Source organism: Mesoplodon densirostris, chromosome 6 (assembly GCF_025265405.1).
Source record: "Mesoplodon densirostris isolate mMesDen1 chromosome 6, mMesDen1 primary haplotype, whole genome shotgun sequence".
NCBI classification, from domain to species: domain Eukaryota; kingdom Metazoa; phylum Chordata; class Mammalia; order Artiodactyla; family Ziphiidae; genus Mesoplodon; species Mesoplodon densirostris.
The window spans coordinates 51,856,576-51,875,893 of NC_082666.1; the positions used below are offsets into that span (position 1 = coordinate 51,856,576).

Genomic DNA, 19,318 nt, shown 5'->3' on the forward strand with positions numbered 1-19,318 from the left:
CAACTAATTATCAATTAATAATTGAATAATGAAATAATATAAATAGCCCACTGAATAATAATGTGCATTTCATTAGACTGAGGCTTAAATCTCATAATTCAAATTAGTTAAAAAGCTCAGGTTAGGGACTTCCCTTGTGGTCGAGTGGTAAAGAATCCATCTTATAATGCAGGGGGGGAGGGTTAGATCTCTGGTCGGGGAACTAAGATCCCACATGCCGCGGGGCAACTAAGCCTGCGTGCCACAACTACTGAGCTCACGTGCCTCAAATAAAGCCCGCGTGTCGCAAACTAGAGAGCCCACGTGCTCTGGAACCCACGTGCCACAACTACAGAGAAGACTGTGCGCCACAATGAAGAGCCTGTGTGCCGCAATGAAAGATCCTGCATGCCTCAACAAAAATCCCGCGTGTTGCAACTAAGACCCGACGCGTTAAGCTGGGATGAAGTGAGAGTGGCATGGACTTATATACACTACCAAACGTAAGATAGATAGCTAGTGGGAAGCAGCCACATAGCACAGGGAGATCAGCTCGGTGCTTTGTGACCACCTAGAGGGGTGGGATAGGGAGTGTGGGAGGGAGACGCAAGAGGGAGGAGATATCGGGATATGTATATGTACAGCTGATTCCCTTTGTTATAAAGCAGAAACTAACACACCATCGTAAAGCAATTATACTCCAATAAAGATGTTAAAAAAAAAAAAAGACCTGACACAGCCAAAAATAAATAAATAAATAATAAACAAATCTTTTAAAAAAAAGAGCTCAAGTTAAAATTGCAAATGGTAGAGATGAAGATGTTCTTATCCATCTTAGATTTTAAACTCCAAGACGTAGAAATTTTATTTCTCTGAATGAAGACAAGATAAACAATACAATTTGTACTGCAAATATTCAACTTTTTAAAATAAAAAATACATCAGGGAAAACCAATTAACAAAATTGTAAAGAAATAAATGGCTCAGAAGTTAAACTACCTTATACAAGTCACTTATAAATCTGTTTGATTTCTAAATTGATTGTACTCACGCTTGTCTTTCAGTAAATATAATATCCATACTTTGTGTTTCTCGATCATTTTGAGCTTTAAGCTGAATAAAGAGTTAACACAAAAGTTATTGATAAAAATTACCATTAGGCCAAACTATCTCTTTAAAGGTTGTTTTGATTATGAACCAATTAGAGATTATTATAATAATCATAATGCCACAGGCAAAGTTTTAAAAAATACAGTATGCTTCATTTAACAAACCACTACAAACACCAAATACAAATAAACGGTCTTTTTCACAGGCATTGTAATCTCACACCAAAAATATTCATTGTTTACTGATCTGTCAAGTAATCTAATGTAAACTTCATTAATGTAAACAGAATTTCAAGTTTTTTAAGTGTTCAATAGTTGATTAGTAATATGTTAAATTTATACCCAATGCAAGTTGTATTCTTAAATCATTTACGATTTTACCCGAGTGCTCCTAGTTGACTCTACCTGTGCATATTCAGCCTAGAATTTGGACCCATCTCAAAAGACTAAAAAAACACAAAGATTTCACTTTTTTACATTTGGCATTAAAAATACAGTCTTTAAATTGGGAATTCTCCTGTGTTCTAAAGCTAAGAATAATTTCACTACATTATCATTGCTTTTATTAATAGAATCCCAATTTAGAAAAGTCATTTTATAAATCCTATGCTTTTATAAAATAGTCTTTGATTGCATAAATTATAAACTATGCTATAAGTTGTATGTTATTTTCTTCCAAATGCTTATAATCAATTAAGCTAGCAATTATCATTTTACTGTTTTCTACCAAATAACCCAAGACCACTGAACATAAATTCTCATTTACTAATCAAAAGTAGTATTATGTCTGGCATCATATGGTAACTATTCATTTTCTCCCTTTCTAATAAAATTCTTCATTGAGTACTCAGCTCCATTTGCACAAATATTAAACCAGAATTATTGCAAACTAATTTATATACAATTAGTATATATATATACTAATTTATATACAAATTAATTTATATACATAATATATATTATGTATATTATATACATAATATATATGTAGACGGGACTCCCTAACTAATGCTTAGTGAGAGACCAGTTCAAACACAGCCTTGTAGAAAGACACTGAAGCATCCACTTGGGAAAACCAACCAACAGGAAGAAATTTTAAAAGAGCAACTAAAGGAACTCAACTATAACAGTAGTATTTAGGATCAGAGTAATACCTATCTCCAAGGTACATAAGGTATTATCAAATTATTTCTACATATAAATGCTTTGTTTTGGAGGCAATGTAGATCTATTGCTTATACCTATAAATTTTCTTACCATGTTGAAATCATTCATTACTTCTTCCATTTCAGTATTGGTATTAAGTTTATCTACCAACTAAAAACAAAAGTACAAAAAAAACATATTATATTAGTCTTCATAAATTTTCTCTGTAATCCATAATATAGGTATTCAATCTTACAATTAATGAGTAGTCATTTAAGTATTAATACTTCCAAGTACTTTACATTCTAAGACAAAAACAAATATTGAGCTATCTAAGTAAGCATATACTATGAATTACGGCAATCAATAAACTACATCTTTAGGGTGGAAAAGTAGGCAGTAATGAACTACTCTTCCTGCGGATGGTACCTCAAAGAGTTTTGTCTGCTCTGAAAAGATGTCTGAGCTTATAAAGAAGGATGTTGAGAAGACAAAATCTGGGGGAAGATCTCTCACTCTCTCTCTTTTTTTTTTCTTTTCAGGGGGGAGGAGTGTTAATGGATTTACAAATTTACACCAGTGTAAATGTAAAATGATTTTCTTGGTCTTCTAAATATTTTAAAAAAAATTAAAAAAAAACAGGGCAAGGCACAAACAGAACACTAGTTAGCCTACTTCAAAGAGTTCGGCAATGACAGGAATAGCAAACATATTTACCTATTTACCTTGTACCAAACCCTGTTCTGAACTTATTAGATGTATTATTTCACTTAATTTTCACAATTACTCTATGAAGTAGATATTTTGTCCACATTTTGCAGACACAGAAATTTAGCAAGTTGTAGAGCCAGAATCTGAACAGGAGGCTACTAAAAGCAAACTATTTGGATGTAATTGATTTTAAAAGACTAAGCTTTCCTAATGTAATATAAATTACTATATATCACGTTTTCACTTGTGGTATGAATAATAAGTGCTAATGAGCTCTAATATTTATTGAGACCTTACTATATGTTAGATACCTGGCTAACTAACTTCTTTCTCTGTATCAGAGAAAAACCTACAAACAGCATATTTTACATGTTATTAATATTTTTATATTAAGTAACTTACCTAATGCATTCTAGTACAACTAAAAATCCCCTTCATCTAATGTCTTTTTATATTCTATAAAGAACTATTTTTCGGTCTTCCCTGGTGGCACAGTGGTTGAGAGTCTGCCTGCTGATGCAGGGGACATGGGTTTGTGCCCCGGTCCGGGACGATCCCACATGCCACGGAGCGGCTGGTCCCGTGAGCCATGGCTGCTGAGCCTGCACGTCTGGAGCCTGTGCTCTGCAACGGGAGAGGCCACAACAGTGAGAGGCCCGTGTACCACAAAAAAAACCCCAAAAAACAAAAAACAATTTTTCTCATATTTAGAACAGAACATCATTTACAGAATATTATGGATTATAAAGTCCAACAAATGTGAGAATTACAATATACTATAATCAGAGAAATTTTGTTTATGAGTACAATGTAACAATATCAAGTAGGTGTATCATAATTTACCTAACCATTATGGTGGCATGTTTCTTATTTTGTGTAACACTATTTTTTTTTGGCGGTACGCGGGCCTCTCACTGTTGTGGCCTCTCCCACTGCGGAGCACAGGCTCCGGATGCGCAGGCTCAGCGGCCATGGCTCACGGGCCCAGCCACTCCGCGGCATGTGGGATCTTCCCGGACCGGGGCACGAACCTGTGTCCCCTGCATCGGCATGCGGACTCCCAACCACTGCGCCACCAGGGAAGCCCTGTAACACTATCTTTTAGTTGGAGAAGTGAGATAAAAGTTTTCAATAAGTCCAGAGACCACTGCTGCCTAAAGTACCTACAGAGTAGGAAGGAAGAAAATTTTGCCACTAGAAATTTTCATGGGGCCAAGATTACCCCAAAGATTGAGGCAGTAATCAACACTGCCAACAGGATCATTTCTTTTGTAAATCCACATTAGGAAGCATCTTCTGGAAGTCCACATTAGGAAGCAAAACTATGTTTATGTTAGATACTCTATTTTGACAGAAGGCAAACACTGTATTTTGAATGAAACATACTGATGAAGGTTATTTGTGGACTAAGTAATTAAATTTTTAAAATTTCATGAAGACAACACTCCATAGAAAGACAAAAACATTTTTAAAGTAATGACATTGCTAGTACTCAATAAATTTTATCTACTTTAAAAATTATTATTTTAACATTGTTAGGGAAAAAATGTGTGCATGTTTCTGTATTTAAGTATTGATAAATTCTTTTTTTTTTTTTTTAAAGGCTTGAAGAATACTTATCAATCTGCTAAGCCAAATTATTTCTGGGGAGGGAAAGGAGGGAGAAAGCCAAGGGAAACTTTAATATCTACACTTTCTATGGTTTCAATCTTTCTCACTATGCATGTATTCATGTATTATTTGGTATTTAAAATAACATTTTTTAAACTGGTAAAAAACAATGAAAATTTTCAAAAGAAATTCAGAAAAGAACAAATACCATGTTGTAGTCTGCTAGTTGTCCTTGAAACTCTTTGATTTCAACAGCTAAAGTCTCAGCTCTGGAAACATAAAATAAAAACATTCATAAATACATAAATAGGCAGATGAACATTATGAATATTATGTATAACTACAAATTCAGTATTAAACTCCTGACACATACTACATTAAATGTTACTCATAATAAAAACATATCTTGCATACTTTAACTGCAAAATTACTCACCTCTTTTCATATGACAAATATACTGAATTCTCTTGATTGTACATTTCTATTTCTTTCTGAAGTTTATTGATTTCTGTTGTAAGTTCACTTATTTTACTTCTAAGTGAAAAGAAATAAAAAAGTCAGTAATACTTCCAATCCAGAAAACAGTCTCTCTAGTTAAACAAAACAAACTTTTCATAAATGTGTAACAATAATATAAATGGTTTTGTGAAATTTCACTAGAAAAAGAAAAACAATTTAAGTGGCTTATTTGATTAAGGAGGTATATCCCAACTGATAAACTGATATAGGTTCTCTATTTATTAAAAAAGATGAAACAGTACTGGAATGGAAACCTGGGCAAACTGGTACAATCTGAGACAGAAGTAGATACCTAATTGTCACCCTTACAGCTCTTGCTACCCTCTAGGACAGGGTTTCTCAAGAGCAGCACTACTGACATTTTAGGTCTTTGAATAATACTTTGGTAGGGGGGTGGTATTCTGTGCACTGTAGGATGTTTAACAGCATCTCTGGTCTGGATGCCAGTGGCACACCCCCCAAACCTAATTATGACAACTAAAACTGTGTCTAAAAATTGCCAAATGTTCCTTGGGGGGCAAAATCACTGCCAACTGAGAACCACTGCTCTACAGTCAACTACACAAATAGGTAAAACAATTTTTTAATACAGAAGCACAAATCCTGGAGAGGAGAGGCAATGCAATGATGAGAAACAGCTCTATCACCTTCCCTTCTTTTGATTGAAAAGTGGCTGGATATCAAAAGATGCTATTCAACTGATGGCCTCACTATCTTTCTTACTGATGTCAACTTTGAGGACAGATGGAGAAAACCTACCCTTCTCCTATTGCCTTCTGGCGTTTGAGAATCAAAAGGATTCAGGTAATTGAACAACAAAAGAATTAAGAAGGACTAAGAAAGAAAACAGAGCTTTCAGGACAAGATAGAAGGATGCATTAAATGGAATGCAAGTCAGAGATAAAGAAGATATAGAGGATGAGCCAACAAGAAAACAAAGTGTAATGGAAAAATGGATATAAGAAAGTAGGACACCTGAGCAGAGAAAAAGGTAGGTATAGAAAGGGAAAAGAGTTCTTAATTTAGAGCTGCATACTTACAGATATATAACAAAGCTTATGAATTAATTAAAATTAGGCCACATTTATAGCAACTGACCAAATACATACTTACTTAAAACTCTGTACTAAATATATTATAAATAAGCATATATATTTTATCATTAATACATATATGTATGAATAATATATTTCAGAATAAATAGTGAAAGAAGCATAAAAGATTATTATTATTAAATGAAAAAGAGTGAACTTGAAATATATAGTTCACATACATTCAAATACATAAAATTTAAAACCTCAGCCTAACTGTATCACCACATTTTGTGATGACATCTATTTACAGCTAAATTAACCAAAAATGATGTTAGAATACAAAATTCTTAGGAATTAACAGACACCTAATTATCTTTTTTTCCTCTTTATTGGAGTATATTTGCTTTACAATCTAATTATCTTAATAAGTACCGTAGTTAAAACTTCATGATCATGCATAGAAAAAAAAGTATTTAACATACCGAAGAAGCCCAAGATAATAAGATTTGTCTAAAATTTGCCTCTGGGGACCTAAAAAACATTTTTTTAAGTATTAGTGTTCAGTTTGAAAATGCCACCAAAATAGCAAATCCAAAGCACAACCAGAATTAGACTCAACAGTTCTCTAATAGTGCTCACAAATGCCCCAGTAAATCTGAAAATAAGGAAGAAGCACTGAAATAGAAAAGAGAGCTAATATCTTAGCATCATGACATAATGGAAGCTTGAATTAAGACCACAAAGAGTGTTAGGACAGTGGACTCAAAAAAAACAAAAACAGTGGACTCTACAGGTCAGGTTGGCTGAATGGAAACTGGGTCTAAGGGGGTCTAGAACAGGGCTAACCAAAAGAACTTTCTGCAACAATGGAAATATTCTATAGCAGCACTGTCCAATAAAGTAGCTGCATGGGAATACTGACCACTTGAAATATGGCTGGTGCTGCTGGGAAGTGAATTTTTATTTTACCTAATTTTAATTAATTTAAATTTAAATAGCCATATATAGCTATTGGCTATCATAATGGACAGTGCAGATTTAGACTACAAATTTCTCAATGTAGGCAAGATATTATAATTTTACATAATTTTTTCAGAGACTTTTTAGAAAGAAACATAATCTTACATTTCAGTAGGACTAAAAAAAGTATTCCTAGGTTAAATGTCCCAAACTTTGAGAGAGGTGAAGTGCCCTGGAAGGCATGAGAGAAATGGCTAGGGAGTACTTACTGACTGAGGTCTATGCTGAGAAGAGGGAAAGAATGTCTCACTAGAATGGGAAATGAGAAACTGGAACAGGTAAGAGCAAAAGTCACAGCAGATAGTGGTGCATGATGGTAACAATCAGAACTCTTTCGCACAAGGCTTTGAAGTAGAAAATGACTACCTTAAATGATACTGAATCTGTTTTAAAGCAGAAATTAATACAGTAATAAAATTTGATGAATTCTCTATAGAATTGCAGTATGTTTCTACCCGTTTTTAAATAAGTAATATATAAATGCTTCTATGAAGACATTTTTAAAGACTAAACAACTAAAAAATTTTGACTCATTTTCCTTCACAGTATTGATAATTATTAAGCAAGCATTTCTAAATAATCAACTGGTTTTTTTTTTCATCTTTTGGCCACGCCACACAGCTTGTAGGATCTTATTCCCCAACCAGGGATTGAACCCACGCCCCATACATCAGAAGCATGGAGTCTTAACCACTGGACCACCAGGGAAGTCCAGTAATCAATTGGTTTTTAATATTTAGTGAGCTAAGGGTATTATAATACAAGTAAGAAAATTTAAGTCTCCTGAAAGGCATGATATACTGTATTACAGAAGGTAGTATGACATCTTCTAATTAATTTTGTACCAGTAGAGTAACTTCATCCCTGAGAAGTCATTTGCACAAATACAGAAAATAAAAAACTCATTATAAAACAGTTTACCATGCTTTGAATTATATATATATTATAGACCAACTTTCTGAATTATAACATATAGTGTTATTATTATGCCTTTCTAAACACAGAGAGGCATAATGAGAGATGTAGTATAAATCTATGTGTTAGCCTTACTTCCTTACTTAAGCATTATAATGGAATATTATTACCCAAAGTAACACTTCTTGACTCACTACTCATAAATACACAAATACCTTACCAGTGTCATTTTGGTATAGAAACCAAAGAAAAAGAAAAAAGTATTTCAGAATATTTCTATATAGTACTAGAAATCTAATTTTTATTCCTGAGCTTTTCTTTTCTTCAAATTATTTCACATTTCTTCAAGTTATAGCAAAGTTTACCAACAAGAACCTACTGTATAGCACAAGAAACTATACTCAATATTTTGTAATAACCTATAAGGGAAAAGAATCTGAAAAGGAGTATATATATACATATGTATGTATATATAACTGATGTATATATAACACTATGCTGTACACCTGAAATTAACATGATATTGTAAATCAACTACACTTCAATTTAGGAAAAGTTATAGCAAATTTTTATGTTAAGAAAAATGAAGATTAAAATAGCTAGTATATGTATATAACTCCCTAGTTCACAATGAATTTTCACATTCACTCTTTTATTTAACCCTTACAATTCTGTGAATCAAGGAATAAGAATTGAGTAAAATAGCCTCCTTCAGTCTACAATTCTGATTTAGTAATATGATACTGTAATACTTGTACAAAATATACTCTTCTTAAAATAGATACCTTTCATCCCAGTTTTCATTCCACTCAAACCTTGTTGTGTCACAGGACGATCAGCAACTTTGATTTGAGAGGACAGAACCCCTACTGTCCCTATGGGACCACCACGAGAGCCCAGTCTTGCTGTTCCAGGTGGCATCTAAATGACAAACAAGATTCAGTTTTAATAAACAAGAAAAAGACTGTGCCTCTAATATTGTTAAGACTGCAAAGAGAATATTAAAAAAAACTAAGATTCTATATAATTTGTAAAATTTTCCTTACATTTTAAATGGCTGAAATATTAAATAAAATTAACATCTAAAATTCTACGATAATTAAATAATACATTTCTTTAAAATTTAAAATTCTATTTGTAGATGTATTTATAGTACTCCCAAACTGGAAAGGAGCAAAGTGTCCACCTATTTGTTCTTATTTAACCATAGGAAATGGTTATAATTCCATTTTTGTAAAATAAAGTCTGGAGGATTACATTAAAAAATAGTAACAAAGTTTATCCCTATATAATAATATAATAGTTCATTTTTATTTTATGTTTTATATAATTTCATATTTTCAACATTATTACAGTAAGTATATATTACCATTAAAATCAGAAAAAAATAAAGAAATTTTCATCTTGAGGAAAAAAAGATATATTTACATCACAAGATAGCCATATAAGTATTAAAGAGTTTCCATCATTCAGCAAGCATTCATATTATTACTCTACATGATTCTCTACTTCAGGTCTGCAGAATCTAATGTAATATTATACATCCTGAGATAAGGTCAAAAGACTCCCTTGTTGTCAGTTCATATAGTATGTACAGGCATGGGAAGGTATAAAGGACAGCCGGAAACTGTTCCAAGATATCCTTCTTTTGTTTATCTTCCTTTCTCTCTTTTCTTTTTTCTCACTCTCTGCCAAAGAATAAAGTAGTAGATTTAAATATGTAGTAGAAATTTTAGATAGAGGTTAGATACAACCATTCTGGTTGATTTTGATTGTTTTTAATTCCTTTAGCTGGTAGCCTCAAATTCTATCAGCTAACATAGTTCTCAAGTGACTCTGAAAAGTACTTGGTAATTAATTTGAGTATGGGGGCCAGGAACAGTAACACATTTCAAGGAATACATTGTATACAGGAATACTGTCAACGACAAATTCAAGTGAAATGAGTTCAGGATTATCTGAGTCATCTTTGGGAAAGAATGCTAAATCTCTCCTTGGATAAACCTTCTGAATAATTTCCTCTTTGGCTCTATGCAAGCATAATTATGACAGCCACTCAAATAACTATATCACTTTAAAAAAAATTACCAGATGAAAGTATAGAGAAGAAAGCATAAATTAAAACTGCACAGGGCTTCCCTGGTGGCGCAGTGGTTGACAGTCCGCCTGCCGATGCAGGGGACACGGGTTCGTGTCCCCGTCGGGGAAGATCCTACATGCCGCAGGGCGGCTGGGCCCGTGAGCCATGGCCGCTGAGCCTGCACGTCCGGAGCCTATGCTCCTCACCGGGAGAGGCCACAGCAGTGAGAGGCCCGCGTACCACAAAAATACCCCAAAAAACTGCACACATTAAAAAGAATGTAGTAGATATTCATGTATTCACACAGAAATATATTTACAATACATTATTGAAAGAAAAGGACAAGATAAATAACAATGTATACATATAGCACTGTCCTCATTTTGGAAAATACTAAAACCATACAATTATATATGGATGTGTGTTAGTGTTTGTAAATGGATAGAAAAAGGTCTAGAAGGATACACATCACACCTTAGACAATGGTTATACCTAAGGTAGAAGGAGGGAACTCTGACACTTTTCCTTTGCATGTTTTACAACAAGCATTACTATTTTAGTAATTGCAAAAATTAGTTAAAGCACCTGGCAAACAGTAGGTGGCCAATATATTTCAGATTCCTTTTATAAATATTTAACAAGCATAAATTCTTACTATTAGAATAATAGAAAAAGATACCCTAGCTCAGTACCATATATATGAAGACTTTAGAAAAATCATTTCAGTATAAGTTGTTGATGATGTTGATAATATTACCTAAAACTCTAGAAAAATCTTAAAACTTTAAGAAAACCTAACTTTAACAAAATTATTCCCTCCAAACATTGCTGCTCTTCTTATGATTTAAACACAGGACCCAGCATTATCTCTAGTTTGCAATTAGTCTACCGTCCAACCTTGAGTACCTCACAGGCACCTTGAGATAGGCAAAACCATCTCTTGTGAGCATCAGAGAAATAACTATGAATATTTTGGTGTATTCACTTCTTTCTATGTAAATGTAAATATATATATAGCTTTATGTTAAACTGACACCACACTGCTTTTTTCACTTAATACTGTACTATAAAGATATATTATTTCCTGAATTTTTTTTGAAAATAATTTTTAAAGGCTACTTAATAGCCGATTATAGGGATAGACATATCATAATTTATTTAAGATTAACCTGTTGTAAGGCCATTTAGGCTGTTCTCAAATTTTCACTATTATACTTATAATGAAAATGTAATAAATATCCTTACAGGATATTATTCTGGTTAGAATTATCAGCTTATAAAGTTTACCAATTCTTTCTAATGTGGTGTGTTTCTCTTACTGATTCACTGATTTATGACACTCTCTATCTTACATTAAGCTCTTAACATTTACTAGAGTTTATTTCTAGGCTGCTGTAGCAACCAGAACACTGTTTTACTTATTACTTATATTTTTATATTAGAGTATTGTACTTTTTCTTATTTTTGCCTTTGTACCGTTCTAGGTGAATGTTAGAATAGTGTTACAATGATATTCCTTCCCCTACCCCAAGAGAAATCTCAAGGAATTTTGATTGGACATAGGATTTATAGCTTTAATACAGAAAGAGCTTTTACAAATGAGTAAACTTTCCTTTTTCATTTTAAGAGTCTGAACTCTATGCATGACATATATGTTGCAAATACTTTTTTTTTAACCAGTTTGTCATTTTTCTTTTAACCTTTTTATGATGTTTTCAATTTCTGTAAATTCAAATGTATAAATATAAAAACACTTTCCGGGCTTCCCTGGTGGCGCAGTGGTTGAGAGTCCGCCTGCCGATGCAAGGGACACCGGTTCGTGTCCGGGTCTGGGAAGATCCCACATGCCGCAGAGCGGTTGGGCCCGTGAGTCACGGCCGCTGAGCCTGCGCGTCCGGAACCTGTGCTCCGCAATGGGAGAGGCCACAGCAGTGAGAGGCCCGCGAACCGAGAAAAAAAAAACAAAACTTTCCCTTTCAGTACTCGATATTTCCTGTTATTTTTACAAAGGCCTAGCCTACGCCAAGTTTATACAAAATACTTACCTATATTTTCCTCTAATACATTTATGGTTTCATTTTTTAAATATAAAATTTCTAAAATATCTAGAATTCTGTGTGAGGGAGGGATTTTTTTAAAACATTTGGTTTTTTTTAAAACAAATGGTTTACCAGTTATTTGAGTGCACTACTGAATACTCCATGTTTTTCCAACTAATTTGAAATGCCACCTTAATCATTAATTAAATTCTTACATGCCTGATTCCATTTCTGGTCTTTTCCATTTCACTTGGTTTTGGCACCAATACACAATATCACTTAAATTATTGTAGCTTTAAAATAAATTTGAATATCAGCATGAGCAGGCCTCTTTCTCTTAACAGTGTCTTTCAAACATTCTCCCACATTTATACTTCTAGATGTTTTCCAAAAAACATACTTATATAATAGTATGTTTTCTTTATAAAGAAAAACAAAGAAGAATCTCTTATTATAGACAAGCTTCCCAAATTCTACCAGGATATACGCATAATAATTCAATTATTTGTTTTAAACTTACTCCAGTTGCCACTCGAATATTTCCTGATGGGGGCCGTATTCCAGAAGGAGGCCTTCCTGTCAATCCAATCCCACCTCGAGAAACAGGGCGAGCTGCTGAAGGTTGGTGATTACTGGCCATTGCTTGCTCACTTTAACCACTGTTTGGAAACAAGGAATAGGTCTCCTTTGGTATCTTCTGTAGCAAGATAGTAGTGACCTGCATACCCTTCCTTCAAACATTTAATCCATGATGACTTTTCTTGCAAATTGCCATTCCAGGTATCACTATGTACAAGGTTGAGCTTGCTTTAATTCTGTTCAGATTTGACATTAATGTTCGATTTAGAACCACGAAATCATTTATTACAACATGCCCTCCTCATTTCCCTGTTATCTTATCAAAATGCAAGCCCCTCTAGATATCTTTCTCTCTTGGACTCTCATCCCATACTCTAGTAAGCTTTCTCTCTCCCAGCAAAACCAGTATCATTCTTCTCTGCCGATATTTTCTCTGTGATTTCTGGTCTATAATAAACTCCTTTATATTCTCAATCCTATTAAAAATAGTTCCTTTTACACTTTGCCTTAACAGGTTCCCATCTTCTCCTGAAAATGCTTTTGGTAGTGAAGGCTGTTTTAGCTTCCTGTCCCACAATTCCAAAGCAAAGGAGTACATCGCACTCTCCTTGCTCCACAATGTCACTGTCAAAACATTATTCTTCCAAGTTTTTAAAAACTAAACAGGATTCTCTTCCCTTGAGGACCAAATAATGCAACTATATTGCCTTGGATCTTTCTTGGTTGCTTTTATCTAGGGACCTCCTATTCTCTCCATGTTTACTAAAGTCTTTTGTTCACAGTCCTCTATTCCAGTACCACCAACACCCTGGATGACTTCCATATGGATACTGGATTCAATATGTAACATTCTAGCTTCACAGTTCCCTGACCTAAATTTCAGTAATCATTTCAACTCTATTTTAGTCACTCTATTCATAGCCATGGCCAGAGCTGGAGCTTGTCATCATCTGGAATTGCTTCATCTCAAATATCTTCATTGAAATACTTTATTCTCTGGCCTTAATTTCCTCTCCTTCTTTTTTCTCACCTTTATTCTCACTATACCTCCCCTTAAACTATTTCCTTTATTCACTCATTCTCTCCCAGTTTACCAGCCCCCTCCTTTACTCATCAGAATATATTATTATTTAAAGTTTTGGCTAATAATTTAAAATAGCATTTTAAAATTATGGGTCACAACCTATTAGTAGCTTATGAAAACAATTTAGCAGGTTATGACCAATATGGCTTAAATATGAAATAAAATAGAAAATACAAGAGAGTTCACTGCACATAGGAAGAGTACTGTTTCATTAATTTTTTTTCAGTTATATTTATACAAATTTACACATATGTGTATACTGGTCTATAATGTAAAATATATGTCCTATTATAAGTCATGTTCAAAAGAGTTTTAAAGATACTGAGAGAGAGAATATGGAGAAAGAACTAGAGAGAGAATATGGAGAAAAAGAGTGCCCAAGACTCTGGCCTCAGGAATGTCAATACCTAGAGATTGCACAGAAGAGGAGAAACTAGTATAAGAGACTGAAAACGAAGACTCAGAAAGCAAACAAAAAACCAGGAGTATGTGTCGGAGATGCCAAGAAAAGGCAGGAGTGGTCAATGCCATTTTCTGCTGGGAATTCAAGTAAGATGAATACTGAAATGTCCATTGGAATCCCCAACCAAGAAACCATTAGTGACCTTGAGGAGGTTAGTTTCAAGGACTCCTTTCCTTCTCAATATTAAATTACTGTCTCATGAGCACCATCAACAAATTTGCATCCTCGAACTCTTCTTCAACCCTTCTGGAAAAATCAGAAACCATTCTCTACATTCAACCTGGACTGCTGAACACTGTTGATGGAAATCCCAAGACTATACAGACTGGAGAACTGCAAAGCCATAGTAACCAAATTCAGATGGACCCTCATCTCAGAAATTATTTTATTTATCCTTTATAAGCTACTCTGTCCTTGATGATTCCAATTCTTAACCACTTTTCTAATTAAGTCTGTTCCTGCCACTCTCAGCAGATGACTCAATTTCATAATTGAGAAAATTAAGACATGAAATCTATCACATTTGGAGCACATAAACTTACCTATATCCACCCTGACCTCCAATCTCAATAGCCATCCTTTCTCTCATTCAAGATCAGTCTCTATTCTGATTTATCCTCTTGATCCCATACCTCTGGGACATTAGCTTCCCTCTCCTTGCCAACCTCCTTCTCCCTCACCCCTGCCCCAATTTCCTTTGGAGCATTATCCAGCTCTTACGTATGTCTTTAAACTTTCTCCTTTCTTTCAGTCTGTTATCATGTTCCATTCTTTCCTAACCTTAAAAACTAATTTCTTGATCCTGAAACCACCTTTAATACAGTCTTATATGTCCTTTTTCTACACAGGGAAACTCTAAAAAAACAGCTTATACTCATTATTCTCTACTTTTTCCACTTCCTCTATCTCCTGGATTCCTACTATTCCATTCAAATGGTTCCTGCCAATGCAGCTAGGAATGTAAATGTCATCTCTGTTACGGGTGTCCACTCCTACATGAAACCATCTCCGTGACACTCCCCTCCTCTGTTTCTCCTTTTTCAGTCTCCATCTTATTCTCCCTGCCTTTATTAGCAGCATTTCTCAAGATATCATCCACAGTCTATTTTTCTTTTTTCTCTTTAAGCTCTCTTTGTGCCACCTCATCTACACTCAGGGTTTTAACAATTAATCAGCTAATGACTCACAACACCGTATCTCCAGTCCTGACTTCTCACACTCCAAGGTGTTTATATCCAAATAATTACTTGACATTTCCACTTCAATATATCATCAGTATTTCAAAATAAATATATCTAAATGTAAACTCATTGTCATCTCCCCCAGATTTGCTCTTCCTCTTGGTACAGCTCCTAGCCACACAAGTCAGAAACGTAGTCCTTGATTTCTCCCTCTCCCTCATTTCCCATAGCTAATGAAATAATACTACTGATTTTATGCCTAAATGTTTAAAATCTAACTTCCTCTCCATTCCTACAGTACTGTTCATGGCCTCATGGACTCAAGTGGATTATTATACTGGCCTCCTGAGTGGTCCCCTTGCATAACACACATCTTGCCTGTTATCCTCCCTAGGAATCCTTCACCAACCAGACCATAACCACCCCCACCTTCTTCAATTTGAATTTACAGGGCTGACCTAAATGCTACAATGGATCCATACACATCTCTATCCCAGGACCTATCACACCAATTGAAATAATCTGCTTAAGTATTTCTCTACCTTGAAGGCAAGAGCTGGATCCTATTCATCTTTATATCCCCAGCATATATCTCAGGGCCAGGCAAAAACTTTGTTCTTTTGTACCGTCGGAATTTCTTCCCACATGAAGGCGTTGCCAGTTACAAAAATTTACTAAATTATTAAAAAGGAAACAAATCATTTCTCAAACTAAAATGGTTTCTCAGTTTCTATAGCCCATGCCCAGTACTTCTTCCCTGGCTTTCCTTAGCATCATTCATGATCAGCCCTTGGATTACTTCTCGTCTCTCCATAATATTTCATCCTTTTCTTATAACTTGAACTAGGCTGATTACTCTTATAACTTGAACTAGATACTGATTATAAATCAGTATCTCCTGTTCTGTCCTTTAAACTGGGCACCAATTCTAAGTTTTCAACTGTTTATTGGGAATTTCTATTCAGATATCCCATTATCACTTTATATTTAATATGTTCACGCCAAACTTACAACCTTCCCATTCCAGCTAGCTCCGTGATTCTATTTTCTTGCCGTTTTGAACTCTTCGGACAAAGTAGTAAAATTACTACTATTATTATTGCAAATAGAAAAGTGAGTTTCATGAAACAACTTTTTGAAAGGCAGACAAGGTCTGTGGTCAAAACGGTTTCTCCCAGAGAAAGCTAATACGATAAACCTGTTTCCAGCAGAATTAGTCAGTGTTAATCCAGCTTTCCTGAGGAACTTTAATTAAATGTACGATATATAGAATTTCCACCTTATTTTCTTTGCCACTGCTTTACTATCGTGGAAGAAGTTTAGTTAGCATTAGGTCAGTTCCACCGGGTAAAATAAAAGGGAGGGGCACTGGTAACAAATATGCCACTAACTCCGGGGTTAGTCATTCAAATGTTCACACAATCGCTGGGGTTATTCAACCAGAGAGGTTCCAGAAAATTTAGTGATGCTAACGGAGCTCCGTCAGTTACCACACATTATCCCCTCTGGACGTGTTTCCTCATCTGCAGTGTGGCAGCGAGCTCTAGCTTGCACAGCCGTTGTGATGATTCCAGATGCTTCACATGAAACCTCTGGCTCCTAATTATTACAATCATTATCCTCCCCGAATCAACCATTTTAACATATATGAAGAAGTGGAAAGTTGCTAAGTCCCTTCCGCTCTGACCAACAGACAGAAATCTATTATTACTTCGAGTAAATCCTTCAGCCCACAGTGAACTTTCTCTCTGAGGCGCTCGAATCGTTCCCTCTGGTCTCGCCTTGGCAGGTCTCCTCAGGGGACTGTTTGAGGTCTCTCCTCACGCTCTGCCGGCCTAGAAATGGGACTTCCTTGGCGGAGGAGAACACCTAAGAGCCGGATTTATTCTGTTTGAAGCGCATCAGCATCTCCAAGGCTAAAATAATCGGCAAGGGAGGCAAAGAGGGAGAGTTTGGACCCGGGATTTCTCACCTCCGCCGGCGCTGAGGGCGCGGAGGGAGGGAGGTCGCTCCGCTGCGGGGCGCGGAAGGAGCGAAGTCGCACGACTCAAGGGCACTCGCACTTCTTTCCGAGCCCTCCACCACCGCGTAGCCCTCCAGTCGGGCCCGCGAACCCGTTAGCTCACCCGAGACGCCCCGCTCACCTGCGCGCAGCTTTCCTGGGCCCTCAAGGCCTCACCCCTAGTGGCCGCGTGCCTTCGCGTCTCCCGGCAACGGGGGCTGGTCGCGGTGAGGCCCCCTCCTCCTGATTGGCTAATCCTCGGCCTTCGCTCAGTGAAGCGAGAGTGAAATGCTCTCGCGAGGTTTGAGGACTAAGTTTTGTTACCTCGATACCTCTGGAGGACAGGGAAAACGGCGAGTAATAAGAATTATTTTAAGTTATTCCGTGGTAGGCAGCATTCATTTTACAGTCTTTTTGTTTCTCATAAGTAGTAGTTTCCTTCCTGTTAGAAGGAAGGAACACAACATACACGATACAGCACTAAGTATTGATGCGATTCTGGTACCATGTTTCATTTCATTGAAAGCTTTATACCTTTAGGCTTCCTTTCAGAGTTATTTTGTGAGGAGGGCTGAATTAAAAGCAAAGTTGTCTTAAAATAATTATTTTAAAATCAAATGGTTTTTAAACATGGTTTTTAAAAAAATGAGAATTACGTCGTCTGAAATCCTTTTTCTCTAATAAAAGTAACTTGCAGTTTGTTTTTTTTCCAGTCTTCCTATAGACAGCTTAAATATGATGGGAGTTCAAAAAAAATGTGATGGGAACTCTAAACATACATACATATTGAACTTTTAATGTTTTCACATTATTCCCATCTTGCATACTTTTTTTTTTTTTTTTTTTTTCCTGCGGTACGCGGGCCTCTCACTGTTGTGGCCTCTCCCGTCGTGGAGCACAGGCTCCGGACGCGCAGGCTCAGCGGCCATGGCTCACGGGCCTAGCCGCTCTATGGCATGTGGGATCTTCCCGGACTGGGGCACGAACGCGTGTCCCCTGCATCGGCAGGCGGACTCTCAACCACTGCGCCACCAGGGAAGCCCTTGCATACATTTTTTATGCCCAGATTTATTCTCTTGTATGCCTGCCTTCAAGTAGGTTAAAATCAGTGCAATACAAAATGAAATAATGTCATGTGATTGAGTTCTCAAAGTTTGTAAAACATTTTCATGTAATTATTCCATTTGAGACCAACATATTTGTAGTGGTCATTTGTTATACTTATGGTCGCTGTAGTGAAGGGTGGTAGAATTTGCCATCCCAAAATATGCCACTTTGGTATTATAAGGATTGTTTGGAGGGGAAGGCAATTGAAAAGCGGGTACAGGAAAAGTTCTCTACTATTCTGCTATTTGCTTAAAAGCAGAATATAAAATTTCAAAAGTGCCCCTCCTTGCTTCTTAACCAGGAAGGACAAAAGCTAATCATTGGAGACAACTTTAGACCTTTACCATCCTGGAGACTGCACCAGAAGAATCTACATAAAAACTTTACTAATTAGCCTTTAACTACTGTTAGGTTCCCATATAGTCGGCTTCCCATAATTTGCTGCCTCTAAAGATTTAAAAGTTCTTTTCTTTTATCGCTTGTGTAAAAACGTATTGTTCCTTTGTTAAGATGCCATATAAGCTCAAGCTCTCGTCACCTGTTTGAGTTATTCATCTCTGAATTTCTCCCTTGTATATAGGAGATACACGTTAAAACACCTGTTTTTCTCTTGTTACTGTCTTTTGCTAGAGCCCCAGCAGAAAACTTTTCTGCTAGAAGAGTAGAAAGAAAAAAAGATATTTCCTCTCCTATAACCTCTAACTGTCCAACTATTCCGTATGTTGTCTCACAAAGAAGC

The 19,318-nt window shown here is 35.7% G+C and overlaps 1 protein-coding gene across 3 annotated transcripts in view; it reads right to left on the reverse strand.

The window, feature by feature from the left end:
- The window catches only part of IFT74 (intraflagellar transport 74), an 85,876-nt gene extending 68,072 nt beyond the window's left edge, over window positions 1–17,804 (reverse strand). The window contains exons 1-9 of one of the 3 annotated variants that reach the window (XM_060100882.1): window positions 17,615–17,804; window positions 17,182–17,386; window positions 12,684–12,822; window positions 8,830–8,965; window positions 6,592–6,640; window positions 4,992–5,090; window positions 4,765–4,825; window positions 2,346–2,405; window positions 1,031–1,092 (exon numbers count right to left, since the gene is read on the reverse strand). In XM_060100882.1, the coding sequence (XP_059956865.1) occupies window positions 1,031–1,092; window positions 2,346–2,405; window positions 4,765–4,825; window positions 4,992–5,090; window positions 6,592–6,640; window positions 8,830–8,965; window positions 12,684–12,803 (587 nt within the window). In that variant the 5' untranslated portion in view covers window positions 12,804–12,822; window positions 17,182–17,386; window positions 17,615–17,804. The other 2 variants (XM_060100880.1, XM_060100881.1) reach the window with 2 other exon arrangements.
- Window positions 17,805–19,318: the final 1,514 nt, after the last annotated feature.